Raw genomic sequence first — 26175 nt, 5'->3', positions numbered from 1 at the left:
GGATCGGAGCTGAGCGGGGATCGGAGCTGAGCGGGGATCGGAGCCGAGGCGGGGATCGGAGCCGAGGCGGGGATCGGAGCTGAGGCGGGGATCGGAGCTGAGCGGGGATCGGAGCCGGGGCGGGGATCGGAGCTGAGGGGAGGATCGGAGCCGGGGCGGGCCCGTCCCAGCCGCGCTCGCCCGCGGTGCTTTTTGTCCCTCTGGCGGTGCCGTAGCGGCTGGGCCGGGCCGGGCCGGGCCGGCGCCTGCGTCCCGCGGGCATCCCGGCTCCTGATTGCCGGTTCCTGATTCCCGGCTCCTGATTCCCGGCTCCTGGGTGCTGCCTGTGCCCGCCGCCGGCACCGCCATGGATTACCGAGCGCTGGTGATGAGCCAGGTCGTGCCCGGGCAGTTCGACGATGCGGACTGCTCGGACAGGTGAGGGTGCTGCAGGGGCCGGGGGTGCTGGAGGGGCCGGGCCTCGGGCGAACACGCGGAGCGGAGCGGAGCGGGAGCAGCCTTGGGACTCGCCCGGCAGCGGGGAAGGGAGAGCGGGTGCTGCTGCCCGGTTACAGGAGGAGGTGAGAGCAAAGGCGGCGTGTATTCCTCGGCTTCCCTTTTCCATTAGGTGTGCTGCTTTGGGACACACTTGTCCTGGCAGAAAACCGTGACACACTACTGACGTTACAGAATCATAGTTAAGTTGAAAAAGGCCTCTGAGATCATCCAGTCCAACCTGTGAYCCAGCAGCACGGTGCCAACTAGACCATGGCACTTAATGCCGCGTCCAGTCTTTCCTTGAACACCTCCAGGGACGGTGACTCTACCATGTCCGTGGGCAAGACGTTCTATTGTCTAATCACCCTTTCTGTGAAGAAATTCTTCTAAATGGCTGATCTAAACCTTCTCTGGTGCMAGTTTAGGCTRTGGTTTCCTGTTCTGCTACTTGTCAGCTGCGAGAAGAGACCSACCCCCASCTGGCTACAYCCTCCTTTCAGGCAGTTGTAGAAAATGATGAGATCCCCCTTGAGCCTCCTTTCCTCCAGRYTAATCACCCCCAGCTCTCTCAGCTGCTTCACCTTGTGCTCCAGACACTTCCCCACCTTCATTTCCCTTTTCTGGACCTGATCCCAGCATCTCAGTGTTATTCATGAATGGAGGGTCTTAGWATTGGACACAGTGAATTAAAACATGAGTGAAAATGTACAATGGTTTGTTGGGATAAATGTATTTAACTTCTGGTGAYTGTAACATTGTTTTTAGTTAAGAGACATCTGTGTTTCTTTTCAGTGACTCTACAGAAGGCACAGAAACATATAAAGAGGGTGAGGCCCCTGAGAACTGCCAGTTATGCAAGYGTGAAGAAGTTAATGCTGAGGAARGGGATGGTGGTGATGACAACGACGATGAAGAGGAGGATGATGACTGGGACTGGGATGATGAGGTGGGAAGACTCACAAAGCGCCACAGTGCTGCTGGTGGATGCAATCCACAGGTATGTTGAAGGTTATTCTGTGAGCCTCGACGATGTCCAAGAGCAGATGGGGCTAACCTGAAGGCTTTGTTCTTTGTAGAAGTGTTTTGTTGAGCATAAATGCAAGCAAAATTTTTGCCTTGAGAAAATCCCCTTCCTTTGAGTCTGTTCCTGTGACATGCCACATGTGTATGTACATTGCAACCAGAGCTCCATTTGATTTTCTTGTCTCAAACCTAGTTGCTGGATTCTCTTTGTCACTGCAGTTTCCTTCTGTTCCTTACCTTTCTCAACGGTTTTTTTTGCCCATCCTGATCTCTTCAGATGTTCCTTACTTTCTGGTATTTGTCCTTTGTGTTTCTGAGCATCTTCCCCAGCCTTTCTGTTTAATTTTATGACTATCTGCTAGTCTTATCCAGGGTGAAATAGCCTGTTTTTGACTTAATAGYGAAGGAGGCAAAAAAAAAAAAAAAAAAAAAAATAGGAAATGAGAGATGCTAGAAGTGAATTAATTTAGAATGTATGGTGTTGGCATACAAACTCTGGCATTGTGCAGAGTGAAAAGCACAGATGGAGGTAAGAAGGATGCTAGTTCTCACATTAGTTCAATGGACACTAGATGTTTAAAACCTCGTTTTTCTTACTGATACCAACTTAGCAGAACAATTGAGATAAACCGAGTGGTGCTGATCATAGCRTCCTGAATGGTTTATTCTTGCCTTTGGTTAGAGATTTGTGCTGTCCAATGTTGGTGAAATCATGTTCAGGTTTAGTTGCGTTCGGAGAGGACTACCTGTAAGAAAAGACAGARTCTTGGAAAGTTTTTTCTGTTCATTATTTCTGCATTTTTTTCTCTTTTTTTTTTCTCTTATTTTGTTCCTTGTTTCTGTCTTCTCTGCCTGTTGCAGACAGAAAAGGTGCTGGATGAGAGACTTGTAGCTTCCTAGACTAAACCCTGGTTTGGAGCACTTCTTGAATTTTAAGTGATGTGTTACTTGTATTTTCTTAATTTAGGTAAAATCTGGTGATAATCCATATCTGTTTCCTTACCACTTGTGGTTTTCTTCGTATCACTTTAGGTATATAGGCATTTGAGATGACTTTTTCRATGGTATTTTTTGAATTTCAAAGGGCTATGTACAGAAGGTGACTTATGCTGACAAATCCTTTGTTTCAGGCAAATAGACAGACTCCTAATTGCTCTTCAGCAAAACTGTCCACCCCTACAGGCAAGGTTTTAAGGAAATTTGAACACAAAATTAATTTAGGTGAGTATAATTGCATTGTCATCTGTCATGAAATGTTACCACCCTGTGTTATTCTCAAACTAATTCTGTGTATGTTAAATCAGAACTCACTGGAAGAGGTGAATTAACCATTGCCAGACAGATTAAAAATGGCTTTTGTGTACTTAGTTGCCTTTAGTCTCCATGAACTGGCTGTCATACGCCTCTTTCTCCACCTTCAAAACCACATGGCTGTTTCACTGGGATTTTTTTCTTTCCCCTTGACTTCTCCAGACAACTCTTTCTTCCCTAGATTCTCTATAGAACAAGCTGTTTGGGTGGAATGARGGTATCAGCTCTCTGTTGCGATTTTGGTTATTCCCACCGCTGCTACCACATCTACATTTTCTAGCCAATTGTGGTCCCCTGTAGTATTAGGGGGGTGCATTRTGCAGCAAGTTTCTCCCAGGGGCAGAGTTTCTGTGATCAGTGAAGATGCTGCTGTCCCAGCCCATGTAGTTTGATATTTATCCTGAGATGGAAACAGACAGCCTGTCAGGACTAGAGGCAGCTGTGATTGGCACCTTTTGACAGGATAGTGACCAGAGGTTTTGTTTGCCTTTCTGAAAAAGTGGTGCTAGAAAGAAGGGTGCTGGTATTTGTAGCCAAATACTAGCAGCTTTTATTCACTTAAATCAAACACCATTTAAATGCATTGCTGAAAAGAATCTGGGAGGCTGTTGCTTATTGTGTTAAGAAAAATRGCATTTGATTGTTGTGAGAGAAGAACAGCAAATTTAATGGCAAGATGTTGTCCAAAAGACATTACTGGCATCACATTTTGAAGTCTGTGGAACTGGTCTCAGTCATGTGTTGTTACCTTGTAGTCCTACCTTAAAATGTGAACATAGTGAAGAGCTAGGTTAACCTTGGTGTGTAGGAAATTTCTTTGGATTTTAGGGTTTTTTTTTCATTTCTTATTACATGTTTTTCAGATAAGCTAAATTTTGATGACTCCGTTATAAACAGAGTCACAGAAAAGTCTCGACAAAAGGAAGCAGACATGTGAGTATTACTTATGGTTCTGTTTTCTCTTAAATAGTTTGAACCCAGAAGTGTAGTGCTTATTTCCTTAATTAAATAAGTTTGTTAAGAAAAATGAAGTTTAGAAGTARTCTGCATATGCTTTGCCCCTTACTCTTAAACATTTTGGTTTCCAAATCAGTTGCCTAAATCTTCCCAAAATTTTGATTCTTCTGTCACTGATAGCATATCTGATTGTATTGGTATAGTAAGACAGAAGTGATGGGTGTCATTCCCCTAGAAAAGACTCTGATACTTTTTTTTCTAAACAGAAATCCATAAGTAGCTGAGCTAAAAAGGTATTGGAGGCCTTTTGAAGGGTCCTCCTGATGATTTGGTGAGGCAAAAGTATTCCTTTTCAAGGATTTTTTTTTTGGCCTGCAGATTACAGTCCTGAGTTGTTTCCTCCTGAATGAGCATAATTCAGAAGAAGCAAGAAGATGCCTATAAAAGTGAAGGGCTGTGATGTTTATCGTGGTGGTGGTTGTTTGTGGGGTTTTTTCTTTCCATCCCTCTGCATACAGGAGAAATCTTTGCTTTTGTGTAAACTTCAAGCCTCACTTCTTAAGGCTGTCATTATGTCTTTGACACAGAATGTTACTGTTTGCTCTGTCAAAGTTCTGAGCCCGTATGTGGGATTGTAACATTTTATTTTCACTTGTTCTAGGTACCGCGTCAAAGACAAGTCAGACAGAGCAACAGTAGAACAGGTAAGTTCTTTGTTTATCAAATTTCCCTTTTGACCAGAGCAAATAATGTAGAATTTTGGAATCTATGATAAAACAGTCTAAGGAGGAACAGTATTTTGGAATGGATCCCTTSTTCTCTTCAAGGGACCTGTTGTTTCTTTCTTTCATGTATGAACTTTGGTTCCATAAACATTTTAGAGCTTATTTTTGTGTTTAACATGGTAATTTGTTCATATGTGCAATGCAGAATTTCATCCTAAGCTTTTATTAAATTCCAAAGAATAAGAAAAAATGCAGAGTTTGCCTTTTTTCTTTTTTTTCTTAGCCAGACTGAACTGTTACTGGCCTAAGCCCAAATGGCTGTTCTATTTCAGTTATGGTAGCTGTATCCCAAGAAAAATATTATTTTTAAACATTTAATGCACCTRTGGGTGAGAAATTATTTCTCTGTCTCTCCTAGAGCTAGCTCAAAGATGTATGCTTAATTAAAAAAATTTGGAAGAAAAAGTGAAATGTCATCCTAGATTCGTGGCAAAATTCTGAGTGGTTACTGTTCAGATTATCATTTTATCCTTGAGAGTAGTTTGATGCCAAGGGTCCTTTAATATGATATTAAGACTGGACTCTATTATTAGGTTTTGTCTTCTGATKACTTTTCTGTATTAAATTTGAGGTGTTGGACCCAAGGACCCGAATAATTCTGTTCAAGATGCTCTCTAGAGGTATCATATCAGAAATCAATGGCTGCATCAGCACAGGGAAAGAAGTAAGTCTTATTGCAGATAATGTAGAAGACTTTTTTTCAGCAAGCTGGGTGGGAGTTTATGGCTCTCAGAAGATGTAGTGAAATACTTGGGTTTAGTTCTACATTTTTTGTGTTGCTTGATAGGCAGGAAGTTATCTTAAGACAAAAATTACTTAYCTTAAAGGAAACCAATTTTTCCCAAGTATGAAAGATTTCTATGAAAGCTTTAATATTGTCTTAAATTTGTGGATGTTGTTAATTGCATCTTTCAACAAAAAGTTTTGGCAAAGTTACATATACCCACATAATAAATAGTGCCTGAAAAAACATACAAACCCTGGTAATTCTGATTAAAGATATACTTCCACCCTGTGTCGAGGTGGAAACATGAGACATTTGGGCCACGCTTTMGGACCTGAATAGTGCACGGGTTCAAGTTAACCCTTCACCTAAGGGCTTGTTTCTGTCATCCAAGTGTGGATGAGGCAGAATTACCTTGTGCTAGGTTGATTTTATTCTGTGGGCATTGTTGCACCCCTGCCCCGTCTTAGGTACTTCAAGCTGCCTTTCATGGCAAAAGGATTGCCCTTGTAGGCAGTCTCCTTCAGGTGGGTGCCACACAGGGGCTGGGGTGAGATCGGATCTTTCCAGGTGTCAGAATGAGAAGAAGAGAGAAGATTATGTTGCTTTAAAGAGCTTTTCCTTAATGTTATTTCTTTCCTTTTGAATCTGATAGGCCAATGTATATCATGCCAGTACTGCAAATGGAGAGAACAGAGCAATAAAGATTTACAAAACCTCTATTTTGATGTTTAAAGATCGGGATAAGTATGTGAGTGGTGAATTCAGGTGAGTTCAATTTCTGCCTGGTTTTACTGGGGAAGAGGAATTGTTTTGAAAGGTGTTAAAATCACTGCTGTTCATGCTGCATTGATAGGCTGAAAGTCCCTGTTGTCTTTTATTTCTACATTTAAAGATTTCGTCATGGATACTGCAAAGGCAACCCAAGAAAAATGGTGAAGACGTGGGCTGAAAAAGAAATGAGGAATTTAATAAGGTGATTCTTCCAGCTTTTATTTCATCATGCAGACATTGAAACTTTCATGTTTATAGGAGGTACTCTCTTATTGCTAGGCTGTGGCTATCACTATCCTTTAGGGTCTCTGGAGTGTTCAAGAACGTGTCTTAAATTTCACTCTGGGAGGGAAACAAAAGGGGAAGGAAGAGTAAAGATCTTCTTTTGTTTTGCTGCTAATGCTCTAAGCTCTTCAATGTCTGAACTCTCTCTGACATGACTGAACAGCAAAGAAAAGCTAGAAATATCTGCTGCTGAGCAGCAGCACGCTGTGTGATATAGGTTAATCTAGGATTAACCTGAACTGTGTRAAGATTCTTTCACACTAGAAGGCTTAGAAAAGGGTCAGAATGGTTGTGGCTTTTTGTGTGCATTTCCTAGTTATTCTTCACGAGCAAGAGTTTCCTGAGCTCTCCCTGTGTGTTACATTCAAAGCTACAAAGCTCCTTTATGCACTAGTACGAAGCAAATAGAGTTTGGTTTTATTTTTTTTTTTTTTGTGGCTTTGTTCCTATGTTTCAGGTTGAATACGGCCCAGATACCTTGCCCAGAGCCAATTATGCTAAGGAGTCATGTGCTTGTCATGGGCTTTATTGGTAAAGGTGATAGGTAAGTATCCTTAGAAAATAAACTTTTTGGTTAGCTTGTTTGTTTTTTTTTTTATTATTATTCAATAATAGCTTTTCCCAAAAGTTTATTAAAACCAAACAAACCACCCCTCTGAATTTATCTACAGTTACTTTAGGTCTGTAAAGTTAACATGTGCATGTGACCTATGGAATGGTTTGAGACATTTTTCAGCTACTATTGCAGGCAATCTGTGCCATTCTGAAGCCTCAATTGCATGCAAAATTAATTCATAATAAAGTGGAATTAATTTTATTCCAGAGATTAATGCTGGAAAGGCTTGCTAATCATACATGAAGACAGCTCATTGTTTTGTAGTGCAGACATTAATGTAGCGTGATCCAATTGAGCTCCCTTTGGAAATRTATTGAGCTCCAGTATCATTGGCAAGCATGTAACAAAGTTTTGCTGCCTTTGCTGCTGGTTCCTTCCACATGGCTGCTCATGCTGACTTGCTTGACATACTCAGGGRCTGGATTAAAGCAGCAGTTGAAGCATTTGCAGCTGGTATGAAGAAGGAATAAAAGTATTTACTTTCTGTTATTTGTTTTGTAATTTCAAGGCCTGCTCCTCTGCTGAAGAATGCTCAGTTATCTGACTCCAAAGTCCGGGAGCTGTACTTACAAATCATCCAGTACATGAGAAGAATGTACCAAGATGCCAGACTTGTTCATGCAGATCTCAGTGAATTTAATATGCTGTATGTTTGTAATCCTTGCTCAGAATTGTGACATCTAAAATGYATGCATTGGCAACGTCTGTGTGAGACTACTGATGTACCTGTCAGGGAGGGTGGGGTCCCTGTTGTTACTGGGTTTTGTAACTTGTCTAATTAATTATGTAGCTTTTAACCCAGATCTGAGCTTTCTCTGTTAAAAAAACYCAACAGGCAAACAAAGACCATTTTTAAAAAAAGTTTAATTATACAGCTTGTGTAGAGGAGGGAAAGGATTGACTGAAAAAAGCCACTCTGAGCTTTAYRTGYTAKATGTATGCTAGAGAAAGAAGTGAARATTGTTTRTGYTGGTTCTTAGGTTTGAAGCATGCTTTGTTGCCTGCCCCTCAGTATCTGGTGGAGTCAGTGCAGCCATGTGTGGGGTTTTCTTGCAGGTACCAYGGTGGGGATGTGTACATCATTGATGTGTCTCAGTCCGTGGAGCACGACCACCCTCACGCGCTGGAGTTCCTGCGGAAGGATTGTGCCAATGTTAACGGTGAGGGCTGCACTTCAGCTCTTGTTCTGACAACTGGTTTATTTGGCAAGGTGAACTCGGTTCACCTAACGTTCTTTCAAATATAATTGACTGTAGAATCTGTCAAAATTCCATTAAAATACTTCCTGTCCTATGTTCTCATGACTTCCTGAGGGAGCAGTGTACTGTGCGGAGTTCAGAAGAGTGCTGCCTGTTTTTCTAGAAATTATCAGTCTGAAATGAGTCACATGGCTGAATCTCAGGATAGATCTAAAATCAGTCCCAGTCTGCAGCAGTGCCCACCCCAGTCTTAACTTCCCTTACTTAAAATACTGTGCAGACATACTGATTATTCCCTTCTGTGAGTTGAATCCATATCTGGAATTCCTCGGCTGGTAAGAAGTTTCTGTACGTTATAAAGTTCACTGTACTTAGTTGTTAAGGGCAGCTGAGAGGATCAAGGCATAGAGTAATTAATTAGAGATGTTATCACTTGTAGTATTTTGATAAACAAGTGAAGTTTAATGGTGTTTTTCTCTTGAGGATTTGGTCTTYATGTGTGAATATACGTTTTGTAACAGATCCCCACCTCCTGGTAGGGTGTGTCCCTGAGGACAAAGAAATTTCTCCTCACAGGCTGCTTTTGTCKCCCCTTTCTTTTCAGGTTGACTTTTTCCTTATTTTACAGAGAGTTTTGGAAGTGTGGGTGAAAAACTGTGTGCATTTTGATGCTCTGTATCTTTTGATGTCCAGTATGCTAGTTTTTCCTTATTTCAGTTCATTAATTTCTAGTAACTCCCTTCTGGCTCAGCTAGTTGCACACTTGCTTTATTTATCTTTTGACTTGCTCTCCCTAGATGTTCTAGGTGAGTCTCAGTGAGTTGCAGTAGTTTTGGTGTTGTTTTGCTTATTTTCTGTCACTGCGACTTTCTGCGTCTGGTCCTCCTGCAGAAACTTGAAGAAACTCTTGTTTCTGCCCTGGGAGTGATCTTTACAGAGGCTTGTGGTTCCACGGGCATGGAGAGCTGCCTCCAAACAAAGTAACATTTACTCTTTCCATGATTAATTTCTCACAGTGAGAGATCTTCTGGGAATTTTAGTAGGAAATACTTATTAGAGTYCACAGTGCCACTTGCTGCTGTTTTTCAGAACAGAAATACAGCCTCCAAATTTGGTCATAGTTGCTTTAAGAAATCAATTCTGAGTGTAGTGAGGAAAATTCTAGGATATTAATGTGTCTTCCCTTTTGGGTGAATCATAATTAGGCTGTACTGTATTTCAGTAGACACTTGTTTCTCTCTGGTAAAAGTTTGACATCTTCATTCCTYATTTGAAACACATTTTCTTTTCATCTTAGTTGTTGCAAATACTATACCTGTGTTAAATTCTTCACTTCTTAGCCCCTACTCCATTAAATTAGGATCCTGCTGAAATTGATTTGGTTTTTATATTTTCTATGCAGTTTTTCTCGCATCTGAAAGATGAACCGTTTCATTTCAAGTGGCCAAGCATCTGATAACTAAACTCAATATGATGTAGAAATGCTGCCAGGACTTTCCCAAGCTATCAGAGTTACTGGCTGGCTGGAATTGTCACTTTAACATCAGAACTGCGTCTGTTAAATGTATTTATTTATGTGTTTTGTCTCTGCCCTTGTTTCCTGGCAGACTTTTTCCAGAAGCACAATGTTGCAGTGATGACTGTGAGGGAGCTGTTTGAGTTTATTACTGATCCTTCTATCACAAGTGAGAACATTGATGACTACCTGTCTAAGGTAAGACCTCATGGCCTTGTTGCTTAGTAGGGAGACAATAAAATCAGATCTAGTTCAAGCTTCTCCTTCTCATTTACTCTACATCCTACTATAAGGAAGTGAGCACATGACATTGTGGTATTAATGCTTCAGAATTGCACATAGGTCTTTTCCATTTATACCACTGGGGTGACACTACTTTTATTGCATGTTTTCTCAAAAAGTCTATACATGAAGACTCAAATGTCYGAGGTGCTGTAAAAATCAGGATGCTTTCAGTTAGCTCCTTCTTTCTGGCAAGAAGCTCTGCAGAAATATAACCATGCTTACATGGAGAACGGTGTTGTATGTCCTGTAGCCATCTAGGCCTGCCACGGTTTGGGAGAGCAGCAAGTGTGTTTTCCCTGTCAATGGCCCCAATCTGCCGCTGTAAGTGTGCTTCACAGCACTGCTGGTTGCCATTAGGTGTCGCTGGAGGCATTCCCATAGGGAAAGCTGGAGTGCGTGTGAATGGCACTGGAGTCCAGATAGAAACGCAGATGGGAATAGTTGGATGTGATTCTAAAGACTTAGTGGTGCGATTCTAAAGAGTGATAAATTTTCTGTATTGTTTTGTATTTCTTTAGGCAATGGAAATAGCATCAAAAAGAACAGAGGAGGAAAGATCCAGTCAAGATAAAGTGGACGAGGAAGTAAGGATTTCKGTTTCTGCTATGAAATTAATATTAACCTTACTTCTTTTAAACACTGAAAATGTTCTGTTGTCTTTGGAAAAGTGTACAGTTGATGATAAGCAAAACATTGTGATACTGAGATGTCTTGACCTAGTTGAGACGTGAAGTATTAAGGGATGCCATTTGTAAAGGCTAACAGCAATAAGCTGTTAGAAGGCAAATACTCCATTTCCTAAACCAGTTTGTTTGCTTGTAGCTGAGTCCCTTAGTATATCTTCCAGTTCAGGTTTAGTTAACAAAAAATGGAGTAGAGAGATCTGATAATGCCAGTGATTTTGGATCAGTGATACAGAAGCAGGCTATTCAGATATGTGCATTGGCCACATTGCCTATCTAGCTCCAGCCCCAGTCTAATTCAGTTCTTTCATGGCTTTCACTGAGAGTGAAGCCATTTCAAGTCCATTACAAAAAGTTGCCAATGTTCTGGAAGTGCTTGATSTAAAGATAGAACCATTTCTATCTTAGTCTTAACTGTATTTTCCAGAAGAGTTAAAAAAAGAACCCAAAACCAACAACCAAGAAAGAYTTATTATCTTTGGGGCCAATACTGCTTGATTTATTCAAGACTTTTTTGTCTTGGAGCTCAGCAGGTTTTACTAAGTACATCAGGCTTGGCCAAGGAAAGATGTTTTTYGTTTCCCCTTGTACCCTCAGCATAAAACTACTGAGCTATAGAGTCAGAGGATAGTGTTTTGTAGCAAGCCCATCTTCTGCAAACAAGTTACTTCATTGTTTATGTGAGGTACTGACCTGTGAGAGAGGTGGTTTTGTAGCATCCAAGTTCAGTTTATTTCTCTTAAACTTCCCATGTGGCCATGGATMGTTTGTGCCACTTCCTTCACAAAAGAGTAGAGCTGATTAAGGGCAGTTCTATGGAAGTGGGGCCTGTGCTTTATGCACAGTTYAGATGAGCAGTGATGATCACAGAGTGTATGGAATTTGTACTGGGATTGAACTGATACCCTGAAACAGAGAAGCAAAACACTTCTCTCTGATCTGGTAGGGTTATAAACTTGCTGAAAGACTGTTTCAAATGTGACAAATTCAAAGTAGGTTGTTGTTGCTGCAGTAAGTTTTTACTTAGTGCTGCAGGAACCTTTTTTGAATTGGACTGTAGGTTGAAGCAGGTGTTTTTATATAAAGAGATTAAGTACCAGCACTGCATTTCAATGGAGTTGCCGCCTGAAGGCATTGTAAACATCACAACAAACACATTAGAAAATTATTAGAATAAAGGACCTTAGGATTCAAATAGGCTAAGAGACAGCTGGAATGATTGGAGAATTTTGAAAGAGGGCTGGTGAATCACCCTAAGAAAGGGGCCTTGTCAGTTGTGATCCATCAATAATGTTGCATGTTAAGTCTGCTCCAACAAAAAAAAAAGACCAAATAAAAAGTAACTCTGCAGTTGAAATGGTAGTGGATGACTGGCATGTTCATTTGTTGTTTCTCTGGTTGTGATTATTCACTCAAGGATGCATAATCAGGAAAGAAAACCATCATGACACTGTATGTAAACTAGTAAGTCTGTGTTTCCTTTCACTGTGCTAGGTATTCAAGAAGGCCTACATACCTCGAACTCTGACTGAAGTTAAAAACTATGAGAGGGATGTGGACATAATGATGAAATTGAAAGAAGAGGATATGGCATTGAATGTTCAGCAAGATAATGTGAGTAGACATGCTGAAGTCATGCGAAAAAAAGAGAGGGAATATGAATTATTCTTACCAGAAACTGATAGCAACAAACAAAAGCAGAAGCTTTGCGACCAAACTGTGGAGTACTGAATCTGTATCGTACTTCAAAATTATCTGGTTATTGCTAATGTTAAAGTTGTGGGTTTTATCCTGGTCTTTGTTTCTTTAAAWTTATTTTTAGATTGTAATTTTCTCCAGGCACAAAGAGTTATGACATAATTTGATAACATAATTTCTTCCTCTCTCCCTTGGAGTAGATTCTCTACCAGACTGTGACAGGACTGAAGAAGGATTTGTCTGGTGTTCAGAAGGTGAGAGGGTCTTTTTGAAATCCTTCATTTTAGCCATTTTCAGGGAAGTGCTTACAGGTAGTAGAGAGAATGCCATGCCAAACCCATCCTGGACAAATGGTCACTCTGCAGACAAAAGGCTTCTTTCATGGTGACAAGGCAATGTGTCTGCGTAACAGAGAAATTGCATGCCTGCACTGTGGCTGATGCTGGGTTGCTTGAGAATGAAATTATAATCTTGCTGTGGCCATCGTCTCTAAAGTTAGATGGAGATGAAGTGTTTTCTGGTTATGGAAAAAGTAATTGATTTAAACTGTTGCATGACTGWAAGTTTTGATATGTTCAGGGTATCTTTGTTGTAATATTGCATATAGAACAGTCCTCCAGTATAAGGCATAAGATATTATGTCTTATTATATTTGAAGTACTTGACAGTCTCACTTCTGTAAAGTGCATTGAATGAGAAGTTGAATGAGATCAGTTGGTGCCATGGTTAATTCAAGGCAGAAGATCTGTGTGTATTCCCCCTCCTTACTTTGTGAATGTTCTCTAGCAATAGTGTAGACTCTTGATTTAAAATGGAARTATAAATATGGGTGGGATCAGCTGTAGCACAGTTTTCAGGCTTATTTAAGRATAAGTGAGTGTTCCAGTGTTTGCAATATAGAATTTGTGTTTGCAATATAGAATACATACAGTGCCCCCAAGGTAGATTGGGGTATGAGCCAAAGATAATTAAAAATAGGCTTCCCCATATGTTAGCAAATTGCCGTTTAACTTAGGGAAATTAGTTTGGGAGTGCAAATAACAGCTGTGCTTTGAGCCCTGACCTRAAAGAATCTGTGTTGTACATTCTAGATTCCTTGTTCTTTGTTTGCCTTAACCTACTTTTCATTYTTTATCTTGAGACTCAGTGAGGGCTGTAGTAAGGGAGATAGCATCAGATTGCTCAAGGGTTTCTTTGCAGCAGATTCTGTTTTGTTTTTTATGAATATATATAGTGCATATATGTATGTATATTGTCATTAGGTTCCTCAGTTTWGATTTGATATAATTATTGATATATCTTGCAGATTCCTGCACTTCTTGARAAGGCCGACAATTCAGAAACAAACTCTGATGATGATGATGATGGTGATGATGATGACAGTRGTGGTGGCAGCTCAGAGGACTCTGATTCAGGCTGTAAAGAATCTGTACATCCCAAAGATAAACCTGCTGAAGTTAGCATAGACAAAAAGGTCAGCTGCCCAGAAACTGTTTATTTTTTCCCACCTTTGCTTATGTGACACAAAAAAATCCAAACTTAATGGCTCTTGCTTCTTGTCTGAAACAAGCTGTGGACTTCTGTTGTGGAGGATGAGAGCAGAGACAGTGAATTTCATTGGGGATACTTTATTAATGGTGATTTTATGTAGAGCAGTGTGGAACACAGCTCTCTGTGGCCTAGGCAAAGCTGGAAGAGAGATCTCCACAGATCTCCACAGGGATGTGCAAAGTAGAATGCAGTGAAGCCTGGGCAGCTTTTCAGTCCCTCTGGCTACTCTTCCAGGCTTTGGTGTTCAGGTTTGTGGTTTTGGTCCCTGATCAATCTCCTTATGCCCAGGCAGCTGAGACCACTTGGTCTGTAGAACTGGAGACTTGGTGACATTTTTTGTACCACAGTGGCTTTTGCAGTACCATTAGTACAGGGTGCGGGCTTTGCTGTGGGCAAGATGTAATGCAGTCATGCATTATGGCTAGGGTCTGTTCTTTTTCGTATTTTAACGTTTCATTTTCTAAACTGCAGAACAGTAGGCTCAGTTCTGGTGTAATTTTTCTGCAGAGTATCACTCTCATGGGTGAGAGTCTTTTGGCAGCGTTGTAGGTGCTGTGCAATGACAAAAGAAGGGTGAATCTTGCTGGGCTTATGGGGTTCAAGATTCGGGGCATTGCTTTTTAGGTTTTTCCTCCTAGAAAAGGTAAGATAATATATTTCATGTCTGTTGAATAAAAATGCAGTGTGTCTACTACACACTACCAGTCTAGAGCTACTGCCTTTCAGATGTGAAGCCAGGAAGTCTTGGCCACTTCTTATCCCAATTGATAGGTTTTCATTTGGACTCCTTTTTGCATAAAATTAGGGTTTTTTTATAACCTGTGTGTTTAGCTGTAAGCTGAACAACCAATTAACAGCAATTACTTCTACCTGCCCCTTCCACTTTGCTGCCTTTTATTTTCTAGTTGAGTGTTGTCCCTTCTGTGTCTGACACAGATTTAYGTTGTGTTGCAGTAGCATGGCATTCTTTCATGCCAGTCCTGGTGATGATCAGCTTGCTCTGAGTTACCAGCAMTTACTGGGTCAACATTTTTGCATGGCACATAGAAACATATGTTATGGTAGCCCCATGGGTGGCAGAAAACCTAGACCAGGCAGCCTGTTGTAATCTTAGGTGTAAATAGCATGATTTAAGAGTGCCTCTTGTTCACTGTCCTCGAAGGTTGCATGAAACTCAGGCTTTAACTGGTTTGAATTTTACCTTGTCATTACCAGTGTGTAGGTCTGGGCTCCACCCYCAACTTGTATTTCCTTTTTCTTTTCCCCTTCACCATTCCTATTGATTTTTGTTATTTCTTTAGCTTGATAACCTTATTTTTGTATCATGTATTAATTGACTTGTTAATGTAATGATTGACTTGCTTAAAATCCTTCATTTCCTTCTGGCTTTAAATGAATGGTGTTTGATTCTTTACAGGAAAGGAAAAAGATGGTGAAGGAAGCCCAAAGAGAAAAGAGAAAAAACAAAATCCCAAAGCATGTGAAGAAGAGGAAAGAAAAGACTGCAAAAATGAAGAAAGGCAAATAAAATCAGCTTTGGCTCAGAGAAAGGGATGATGTGTTGTGGATTAATCAATCACCATCTTTTTTCTTTATTAAAAATTAAAAATTCTTTATTTATGTACATGCAGTGTAAACTGTGAAGGTGTTTTTTTAATAACATGGTGTAATTGTTTGAACAGTGTATGGCTTAGGTTTCTCAATGGGAAAGAATGAGTTTAATGCTTGCACCTGCTAAAATTYTTTACCTGTGCAGGCTTGACTTCTTGCTGAACTCACATTGATTTGTTCCAGTGTTCTTACTCCCTGTGCCTTCTTCCTAGTATGRAGGCAAATTGAGCTGGCTGTCTGCAGGCTGTCACAGTCCCGCTGGATAACTCTGCAGGCACTGTACCTTTGTTACCTCTCTGTTTGCATCACCATTGATGTCCAATTGCACACATGGCCACAGTCTCCACTTTGGCCTTAACAGCCTTTTGGGTGCCTTTGGCTAGAAATACAGCAAGAGAAGAGCTGTTCAGTGCTTCCAGATATCTCTCTCTGTGCTCCCTTTCTGTCTCTCCACACAGGGACTGATAGCRCTCACATATACAGCATGAATGTAAGTGTACACTGTTACTGGAGCAGGCTGGGAAGCAAGACTGGTGTTTTCTCAGCAAATGGGGATGTTTGTTGGGACACTGAGATGAAATAGGTGCATTTTGGAAAATGGTATTGCATCAGGTGCAAGAGAGTGGCCAGCCTCTAACTTGATAGTGAAGGGAGGAGGACTTGCATGACCTGTATCCAGAGGTGGTCACCAAGGGCCGATAGAAGTATGGACACCTTATTTCCTGCWTTTCCTTGCCATCGTGGGAGCTTGTGTAGAGACATATTGTGGCAGGGGTGGCCTTGGTGATGGCTGCCCTGAGCCTGGCTGGTGTGCTGAAGGTGATTGAAACAGTAACAGTTTTGTGTACCATGTCCTTGAAGTCCCATTGGATTGGGGATTCTCCCTGYTACCTGCCGGGGCTGTGGTGTGTGCATCTACCATGGCAGCTGTGATTGATGATGGTAGATGCAATAGGAAGTGTGTGTWTGGCTTAGGGGTGGCAGGTGGAGTGGAGAATTATGTCCAAGTTGTTGCCTTTCCCCAGGAGCAAGCTGTGCACTGGTCAGACCTCGGTGTTTTTGGTGAAGTGGGAKAAGTGTAAGTGACTGAAGCTGTGTGTGCTTTGTTTTGTGCAGCTCAGCAGTGGACGACTCCACCAGGAAACTGATCCATGGCTGATCAGTGCAAGCTGGGGGTTGTCGGGCACAGGAGACAGCCACCTTCTCTTTGGGTCTGGCTGTTCTGAAGACAGGGATAGGTGCCAGTTCTTGGCAAAGAGCCCGGAARCCCCAGAGCCAGAGTGTCCCATGGGGTGGTGTTTACCTGAGGAGATACTTCAGAGRCAGGAGGCTGCTCTCATCCGTGCTTGAGGGAGCAGGAAATGYCCCAGCCCACATAACCTTGTCTTCCCTGCAGGCTGTGCTCCACAGCCTGATCAAGTTTGCCTAGCTCTAGATGTCCYGGAGCAGGAAGGTGGTCCTGAATCTGTCATTTCGGATTGGAACCTTGCAGTGATGCGCGGCAGGGCTGTCTGTGCAGGCTSTGCAAAGCATGAGCTCCCTGCTTCAGGTGTTTGCTCTAGGACATGTGTACGCAGTACTGGCAGGGGATCTGAGGTGAAGCATGGCTGGAAWATCCCGTGTGCAAGTGCAGCTGGCCTGGGAGGGCTGTTGCAGTGGGGTGTGTGCTTGTTGGGCTGGGCTGTGAGTGCAGTTCGTGTATCCTGGCCCCTGCAGGCCTGACAYGTACTACAATGAGGCAGTCCATGGGAATGGGGTGGATGGAGAACTTTTTGGGCCACAGCCATGAGAGAAAGCATCTTCCTGGTGATCCCAGAAGCAAGAGAATTTGCTGTTGAAGGATACTACACRTGACTACCAAAAGGCACCAGTCTGATTGGGCTGGGGAGGATGAGGATAGGATGGCATGATTTTGTATCCTGTGCTAAGAAAGGGCTTCAAAGTAGCACAGATACTCAGTTTTGCTCATTTTCTCTCAGAGATGAGGATCTGTTTGGCAGGGCCACATGTTTATGCTGTGCCCTGCTGTTGGCACCKAGGCAGACAGAGTAGTATTGCCAGGGCAGGAACACCAGTTCTATGCATAAAAACAGTGGAGACAAAACCAGGTCAAAGGTAATGCTTCCCCTTTGTCTTCCATACTTTTCCTGCCCACTCCCTCTTCCTTCACTCTCCAAGATTGTACTTGCTGCTAGGGCTCTTGGATCTGTTGTGGGCTGTTGCAGGAATTTCCATTGTGGAGCTCAGCTGATGTCACAGCACAAGCCAACAGGCCTTGGGGAGGTGGGCTGTGGGTGACTGGTGGGCTGTGGAGCCAGGAGATGACCCTGAGATGTCACAGCAGCAGTGAGACTGAACTGTGCAGATGTGATACCTACCCTAGCACTGAGAATTCCCTTCTGCTGGCATGTTCCTCCTCTGCTTCACTGCTCATTAGGTGTTACAGTGTCCAAGTGGAGCACCCAGATCACTATTGTTTCCTGCTATTGAAGGGGAGCATCTTTTCTGAGGTCATGCCATGAACTTGCTTGCTCTGAGGCTTTGGGAATGTTTCTAAAAACAGGGCTTTTGATAATTGTTTCTCAAAGCACAACTGTTTTGTTACCTGTCTTCTCTGAAAATGGATTGGAGTCCAGTTCTGTCAGGCAATCAAGGAATTTTTACAGTTTCTGCAAGTCAAGAGGAATTTTTACAGTTTCTGCAAAAGCAAAACTTTCAACTGCTTTGATGCTCCTTTCTGACTTAGACTAGTGGAGGAGGATTGTCTTAAAACAGGCAGAAGAAGGTGCTTGATACTGAGGGCAGGCTGTGGATGGGTTGTGGCAGAATACTGCTCATGGTGTCTGCACCAGTGTGAGTATGAATAGGCTTGAAATTAGCTGTCCAATCTGAGAAGCTGTTAATTTTTTTTTTTTTTATCACCATCATCATCATCATCATCATCATTATTATATATACATATAATTTTTTAGAATGGGCTGAGCATATGAAAGACATAAAATTCTCAGGCACAGGTCAGATGCTTGGAAAAATGCATTTCTGAGAATTTGTGGCCAGAAGATTTAGTGATGCTAGAAAGTATGTCGAGTGGGAATATTTACAACTCTGCTATCAAAGATAAAAATGTACAAAAGCAATTAATCTTATCTTTCAGAGCGTTTCCAAATAGTCCTGTCTTTGCAGTCATTCACTGGGATTCAGTGAGAGAGGAGTGGGAGTGAGATACTACTAGATAATATATGTTAAGCTCCAAAGAAGTTCATTAGATCAGCACTGGAATTTTTGGGGGGTTGACCCCCCCATCCCCCTGAAGTTTTGCCGTGCTGTATGACTGATTTGCACTCGGAGCAGTTGGCACTAGGCTTTCACTCAGGTCTGAGCTCTGTGCCAGGCTCATATTTGTTGCTTTTTCCACACAACATATTTTGTTATATGTAGCTGTGGAAGCATTGGAAGGTGGAGTCTGGTGGATTTGGTTTCCCTGTGACAAAGGCAGTAAAACCAGCTTTGTGAGGATATGCCTGCTCAGAGGGATTTGATTTCCATGCTGAAATATTTTGATGAAACAGTGCACAACTCACTGTGTCAGGCTGCATGCTTGCTTTCGGCCTGTGTGCTCAGGCAAGGGTCACACCTGTGGTCCTTCAAGACATAAAAGAAGCGAGGCTGATGTTTCCTGAGGACCAGTGTGTCCTGCAGGCTTTCTGACACCAATGTGTCCTGCAGGTTCTGGTCACAGGTAGTGGAGGAGCTGATGATGAAGAGCTGTGAGAGTTGGATTCCAGAAGACCAGGTCACTTACCTGGTTCTCCAGGTGACTTTTTACCTGCTGTTTTCACCTGCAAAATTGTCCTGCCAGTATATATGCTAAATGTGATGYGGAGGCACAGAACAGGGCAGGTGCTTTGTCTCTGGGTGCTCTTCAGTCTAGGTTTCTTCCATGCCCTTGCAGGATGATGGGGGACCACTGGGGTGGGAAAGGGTTTCAGAGGTCTCTTGTCTGGTTATGGGGACCTGCCTGTCTTCAGCTCTTCCCACTAAAGAAACAAAAGCATTTTTTGACATTCGATGAGTGAAGGTGGACTTAAAGAAACTGCTTTGTCACTTTCAATGAACTTTTAAAACCTCTGGTAAACAGCTTCACAGACTGTTTAAATGCAGAAAGTTAACTCAAAATTTATTTTGAACTTTCTAGGGCATTGCTGTAAAAATAAACACAAAGCTTAATGACTCATTGTTTTTACAGTTGTAATTTTGGTCCCTCTAAGCTGCTAGTGGACTTTCAAAGCAAAAATGCTGACCCTTTGCCTTAACATCTCGTTACTTTCCTGGTCTTGACAGAACCCCGTGTTCCTTTCTCTACTCTTCATATCCTCTAAAGGGAGAATTGAGTTCATGCTCAGACTTTGTTGGAAAGTGCTTAAGGCTCTCCTCACATGTGAAAAGTGCTAATTATGTTTCAACTATCTACATAACTGTCTATAATTTTTGATTGATTTGTACATGCACCTAGATTTCGTTTGTGTTTTCCTCCTGAATTTGTAGTTCTTGGGCAAAGTTTTATRCCTTGAGGACACCGGGGCATAATTTGGTCTGGGCCAGGCCAGGCCTGCAACAAKGGTATTAATGCTGGGTTTAAGAAAAGGTTCTAGATGGCACATGACAAACACCAAGGAGACTTCTTTCCCCCTATCCATATCATGAAGGCCCATGGTAAGAGTTTAAAATATATTAAGGTGTCATTCTTCAGCTGTCCAAATTCACAGGCATGAGCACCCATCTTTTGTATTATGCAATAGGTAGTGACCATTTTGCCACAATCTCTAGCCTGAAAGACTGTTTGAGTTGTTGAAAGCTTCTCTCTTTTTTTTTTTTTTTTTTCTTTTCCCCCACCTCCCCACCATGGTTGTTTATTTTCAAAGGACTGACATGAGAACAAACCTGGCCCTTCTCCTGACATGCAACAACCTGCCTCCAACCTCTGCAGCCTGCCTGGAACTCTAAGCTCTCCTAAGCAACGGTGTGAATGCTATACCTAGCCTGCAGCAATAGGTTTAAGGCTATCTCTCTAATCTAGCCCAGAGATCCCTGTCTGCAGCAAAGGCCACGAGGCTGGGACTTGCAGTTGGCAGGTATTGCTTGGGGATTTTGTGTGTTTCTTGTCTCCTTTTTTTTTTATTTTTATTTTTATTTTTTCAAAAGACAGCAGGCTGTGGTTGCAGCAGAGCAGGATGAAGGATGGACAGTGACCCTCTCCCAGCATTAGGACTGGGCTAAGGCTGGCATCAAGGCCAGTGATGGGCACATGAGGACAGAAAACCTGATTCATAGTTGTCTTCTGGAGATTCAGAGCACTTGGCATTCCTGCCCTTGAGCATTCTTTTCATCCCTTTGCCTTGTCTGAGCCTCAGCCCTTGAAGCTGAACATGAGCCCTGTGCTCTGTGCCGTCACCCCCCTGCCAGACCCAGTCAGGACTGATCCTCTGTGGCTGACTGCAGCCCCCTCCCCAGTCAGGGTCTGGGGGCAGATCTGGCTTTTTAGTGCCTCTAGCCCTGAATGTTAACCCCAGTTCCAACTCTAGCCTTGCCCTGAAACAGGAAAGTCCAGTATTCCCCAGACATCATTCTGGGATGTATGATCAGCACCAGCTGGCACCTAAACAAGCAAGAAACAAAGCTGGTTYTGCAGCCCCTTCACTCCGTAATCTACACCCATGATCAGACGGAGCCAGCAGCTTGCCAAGCTGGAGCTGCCCAGAATCAGCCTAGTCTGGTGGTACTTCCAGGATCCAGATATGCAATTAACTGTGYATTCCTCTCTGTCTTTAGCTATGGCTGTGGATTGCCTGAAAGATGGATGAGACTCAGGATGGGAAGCTCTGTGAAGTCTGAGTGGATGCTTGATGCTGAAATCTGAGTGGGGAAATATTCCAGGTTTGCCACTGGTGCTTTGGTTAGGGATGTGRATAGCAAGTCTGAAAAGGTTTTGGATTCTTTCTGGATTCTTCTGGATTCTTTTTGGATTCTTCACTGTGCAGATTGGTGTTTGTATGGTATCAAAGTTGTCATATGGGCAAGGTTGCTGTTGATGTATAAATAGTGAGAGCAGGCTGGAGTCAAGGTTTGGACAGGAGGGCTGGGTAAACAGGCTCCTCACCAGATCTTGTAAGGACTGAGTGCTCAGGTGAGGTTTGGTGCATGGAGTTGTTTGGGGTTAGGTTTGCTCCGAGGTGGAAAGAGACCAGATTTGGTTTGAATGCCAGGATTTGCATTTCAGATGCACAGAGCCCAGAGAGCTGTGAGTTGGCAGGATGAGGTGAAGGCTGATGCTGACTAGAAATGGAGAACACAGCGTTTGCTGGTTGTTGCTGTTTAAAACAAAAAGTCTAATTTGTGTACTTGACATAATATGTTGCTTTTCATCACTTTTCTACTGGTTAGAAAAGAAACTTGAAGAATTGTTTGTCCTTCTCCTTGACAGGGTTCTCATTCTGTGGTCCTTGGACTAGCATCAGCTTGTGTCTTTTTGGGCTATGAACAGGCTTTTATGCGGATTTGAGAGCTATTCTATGCACCACTCAGGTGTGACGACATCTGGGCCCTTGAAGAAGCGTAAGGAGATGGGATCACCCTGCGTGAACACTCTGTCCGTACAACTTCCTGTGCTCCAGTAGTGGTGACTATGGGAAACCCTCTTTCCTTCCATGAAGCTCAAGTGATGGAGCAGTGCTCTGGAGACACAGAAGTAGAGGGGAAAGAGCAATTGAAGAGAAGGGGTTGCCACTTTGTGGTTCTTCAGGCTCTTTTTCATCCCTACTTGTTCTGGATGCAGTGGCCACTCTGTCCACCATGCTCTGAGCACTTTCCAGTTCCCTGCCTCACTGATCCAACCTTGCCTCATCTCCTCACCTTCACTGTAGGCTACACACCAGCTACAGATGGGGAAGAACAAAGGAACAGCAGGGAGAGTTGGACACTCTTCAGAAGGCAGTTTTGACTTGTTTGAAAAGCCACTCCCTGTGGGGGTATGTGGCTGAGGTGGCAGATTTGCAGTGACTTGYCTCCTCGACATTTAATGCATTGGTGCAGCGCAGGGTGCGAGTCATTACTGGAGATGGTAGAGCCAGACCAAGAGCTCAATCCTGCTGAAGGCTCAACTCCTGGTGCAACTGAAGGAAATGGAACTTTGAGGCTGGCTTAAAATGGGGCTGAAGAGTTTGCAGCTGAAGAAGGGGTTTCTTGATAATTTTTSGTGTTCTGCCACTTTAGTGTTGGTGGAGCAGAAGAAAGTGAATKGTTCCTTCAAAGTTGTTTTAAAATAATTTAAAAGAAGAGTTCAGAAGAGTCCATTGTGTGTTTTTTTTCTTTTCCCTGAGCTTCTAAGGATTATTGCTTATAGCCCTGAAAAATAAGAAAATACCCTATTTGTGAAGATCCCTTTTCAGCCATCCAAAGTGATTGCATTAAGATGTCATTCAACATTATACATATGGTGGAGAGAAAAGCCAGTCCTGGTCTTTCCTCAAAGTTGAACAGGCTCCAGCCTGCAATGGAACTATTTATTTATTTGAGAGTGAAGAAAAGACAGACAAAATTTTGTTATTGCGTAAAGGAGTCATAAACCAATTTGAACTTGCCTTCAKTGTTGGCTTTCCAAGTATTTCAATATAAAACTTTCCCAAGATCCTGGCAAGTCCCTGTCAAACTTATTTTATGGACTATTTCCTCTCCCACAGGTGAACCAGGAACACTSTCTTGTCATTTTTTAATGTGGGGAAACCAGTAGCAATGTCCACAGATGCTACTGCAAAGTGATTTCAACTTCAATAAACAGAAATGAGATGTTGGCTTTCTTTGACCAGCCAGGCCCTTTTATAGGAAGCCCATCAATTACATTAAATGTCCTGTGGCTGTCTGTGGGTTTTGCTGTGCAGAATTAAAGGATTACAGTTTGTATAGGATTAATAGCCTGARATTAKCTCAGCTGGTCAGASCATGGTGCTAATARCACCAAGGTTGTGGGATCAATCTCTGACCTTCACTTARGAGTTGGACTTGATGATCCTTGTGGGTSCCTTCCTACTCAGTATATTCTGTGACCTGGAAATAATATTTCAACAATGTTTGTGTCRTTTCCATTGCTCTGGGAGATGTTTGATAAGCACAATTTTGTGACAATTGGTGAGGCTGGGTGATGCGGTGTTCTCCTGCTTTATGCTGGCTGGGATGGTGAAGTGTTRGAGATGGGAGCTGAGGGAAATTAAATCTGTTTGGTGGCAAGGTTTAAATGACAGTGAAGTGCATTTTGATCAAATCCTGAAGGTAGCTGTTATGGGTAGGGCAGCCAGGAGAACCTATGGTTTTGTGCTGAAAGGAACAGGGGCAAGTGAGGCAGAAAAACAAGATGACACAACTGGAATCCTCCAATGTGAAGGTGCAGAGTCCGTAGAGTCATTGATTGGTGCGTGCTGTGCTCTGAGCCATGCCTGCCTTTGGGGTGTCAGTGYACCATGACAGCACCTTCAGACCTGAGCCAGCTCTTTGCTTTTGCTACCTCAGAGTTACCATAGCCAGGGCTGTGAAGAGATGTATGCTCCCAGACCAGCAGAGCGGCTCCAGCAAAAGCCTGCAGTGGGTGATCCCTTCTGGGAGTCTGCTTCATATTCGAAAGGTGGTACAGACAAAAGACACAGAAATTCATGTGGCAAGGCAGCTAAGAGCAGGCATGTCAAAACTGTAGCGTGTGAGGAGTGGTTTTTCTTCCAGRGTAGCTGTATCCTTGCATTGCTGAGTGGCTCCCAGGCTACTGGAGATGGCAGGGCTCCTCAGGCTRCACCAGACCAAGGGATTGAGCTGCTTGTGCTTTGGATGATGCCCTCTGTCTTKTGCTTGTACAGTTTTGGGCAGCTGGACTTCCATGCCTTGTCTAAGAGAAAAAGCTGCAGAGCTCTTCCAGGCTTTGTCAATGGCAAGACYCAAAAGSTGAACAAAGGAAATGGCTCAACAGRCATGGGTGTAGGAGCAGCTACACAATTCAGGGCTATGAGGGAGTTTTGGTACAGGCTATTTACAGGCCAATTTAGTATCTTGTCAGCATTTTAGGAGAGGTGAGTGTGAAGGAGTGGTTTAAAGGAGGATGGATGTATAGTGTGACACCTGGAATTCCTCTCATTTGTAAGAGGAGGATGAGCAATTTTTTGTGGGCAGGAGATGGACAGCAGGGGATGTAGTGTTTCCATTTCAAAAGGAGGATTCCTCCCCATCCCTCTTGCAAGTTCCAGTGAAGCCCTTCCCAAYGCTACGGGCCAAATTTTATTCTCAGTTACGCCCATGCCACCTTACTGAAGTCAGCAATTGTCTGTTTTGCAAGCACGGCCTGATGCAATAACTGGAGGGTTACGAATCTGACAGGTTCAAGATGTGCTCACACTGGCAGCACGCTGACAGCAAATAATGCTGGACATGGAATTGCTGCTGCCTGAGGAATTGCTGAGGAATAACCGAGGTCAGTGGCATTGCATGGATGTAACCAACTGCATGGGGCTGGGAATACTCATCTGGTATCTGGGAGTTAATTGGGATCCAGGAGAGACCGACACATCTCTCCTTCCAGCTGGAATGCCACTTTCCCACATCAGACACKCCCTTCAGTAATTATACCCTTTTTAGACTCACCCTTTAGCAATTACTCGCCTAAGCCCTGCCTCAARCTGACATCACTGGAAAGTCCAATAAAAATATGGCAAGCTTTTAAACCATCTCAGGAAAGCAGAATGCTGTGTTATTAGCAGYATTTCAATGCAGCTATTTGATGATGATTTTCTTAACCTTATCTCATAACAGGAAGAGTTTGAGTTCCCTCCCAGCAAACAGCCTGAAGAGTCAGCATCTTCGGTGGTGTACTGGCCTCAAAGGGCTCCGTATCAGTTCCTTTCTTTTTCTTCTTTTTAACTCATCTTTGCAGTACTGAACATGTTCTTCTGAAAGATCTGATCTTGAGCTTCTCAGACCTCGAAATATTGCCCATCACTGAGTCAGTAGCTATCCCCATTCTTGTATTTCTAAAGTGCTTCTATATTGCTCTTTCTTTCAATTTTTTAAAATTTTATTTTCAAGTTGACCACTTCTTTGAAAACATAAAGGCGTATTCAGAATTTGTACTTGCTCTGGGAGAGAGGAAACAAAAGCTTGCTTAACTTTAAAATTACATTTCTTGGAGGGAGGAGATGATAAAACTCCAAATTGTTCCATTAGTGGGAACCTCTACAAGAACACAGATTATTGCTATCTTTTTGGTGAAGCTGAAGAGTTGAACATGAATCAGAGCAAACAGTTGAGAGTTTTGGGTTTTTTTTTCCATTATGATCCTGTCTGTATGGCTCATCCTGATGGCATCAGAGTTTTTGGGATTTGTTTTTTAAATTCTTGGTTTGCATGGGAACAGTATCCAGAAAAGAATTTTCCAAACAAATAATAAGAAAGGAAACTGCATGCTGAAAAAGCCAAGGAAGCTTAATTGGAAAATTTAGCAGAGAATGATTCCTGCTCTGAAACACCTGATGATGGAAGCATGAGGCTTTGCAATTGTRAACAGATTTTCTTTCCACCCTGCTTGGCAATCATCTTCATTTTTTGGGTGTAACCCTTTCATGTACGCAGCTGCACTCCCCATTCCCACAG

General features: G+C 42.7%; 1 protein-coding gene across 1 annotated transcript; it reads left to right on the top strand.

The window, feature by feature from the left end:
• Positions 1-227: 227 nt before the first annotated feature.
• Positions 228-15514, top strand: RIOK1 (RIO kinase 1). Its single transcript, XM_057369123.1, has 17 exons — positions 228-417; positions 1270-1474; positions 2631-2721; positions 3675-3744; positions 4430-4472; positions 5125-5217; positions 5933-6045; positions 6173-6253; positions 6794-6880; positions 7461-7598; positions 8009-8112; positions 9759-9865; positions 10471-10536; positions 12130-12249; positions 12534-12587; positions 13640-13807; positions 15302-15514. The coding sequence occupies exons 1-17, from the start codon at positions 347-349 to the stop codon at positions 15410-15412; spliced, it is 1722 nt and encodes a 573-aa protein (XP_057225106.1). The 5' UTR covers positions 228-346; the 3' UTR covers positions 15413-15514.
• The last annotated feature ends 10661 nt before the right edge of the window (positions 15515-26175 follow it).

This window comes from Malurus melanocephalus, unplaced genomic scaffold, assembly GCF_030028575.1.
Source record: "Malurus melanocephalus ecotype Western Australia unplaced genomic scaffold, MMel_1.1 scaffold_103, whole genome shotgun sequence".
Lineage (NCBI taxonomy): Eukaryota > Metazoa > Chordata > Aves > Passeriformes > Maluridae > Malurus > Malurus melanocephalus.
Note: the sequence above shows the minus strand (reverse complement) of the source record. Positions and strands in the feature narration are given on the sequence as shown.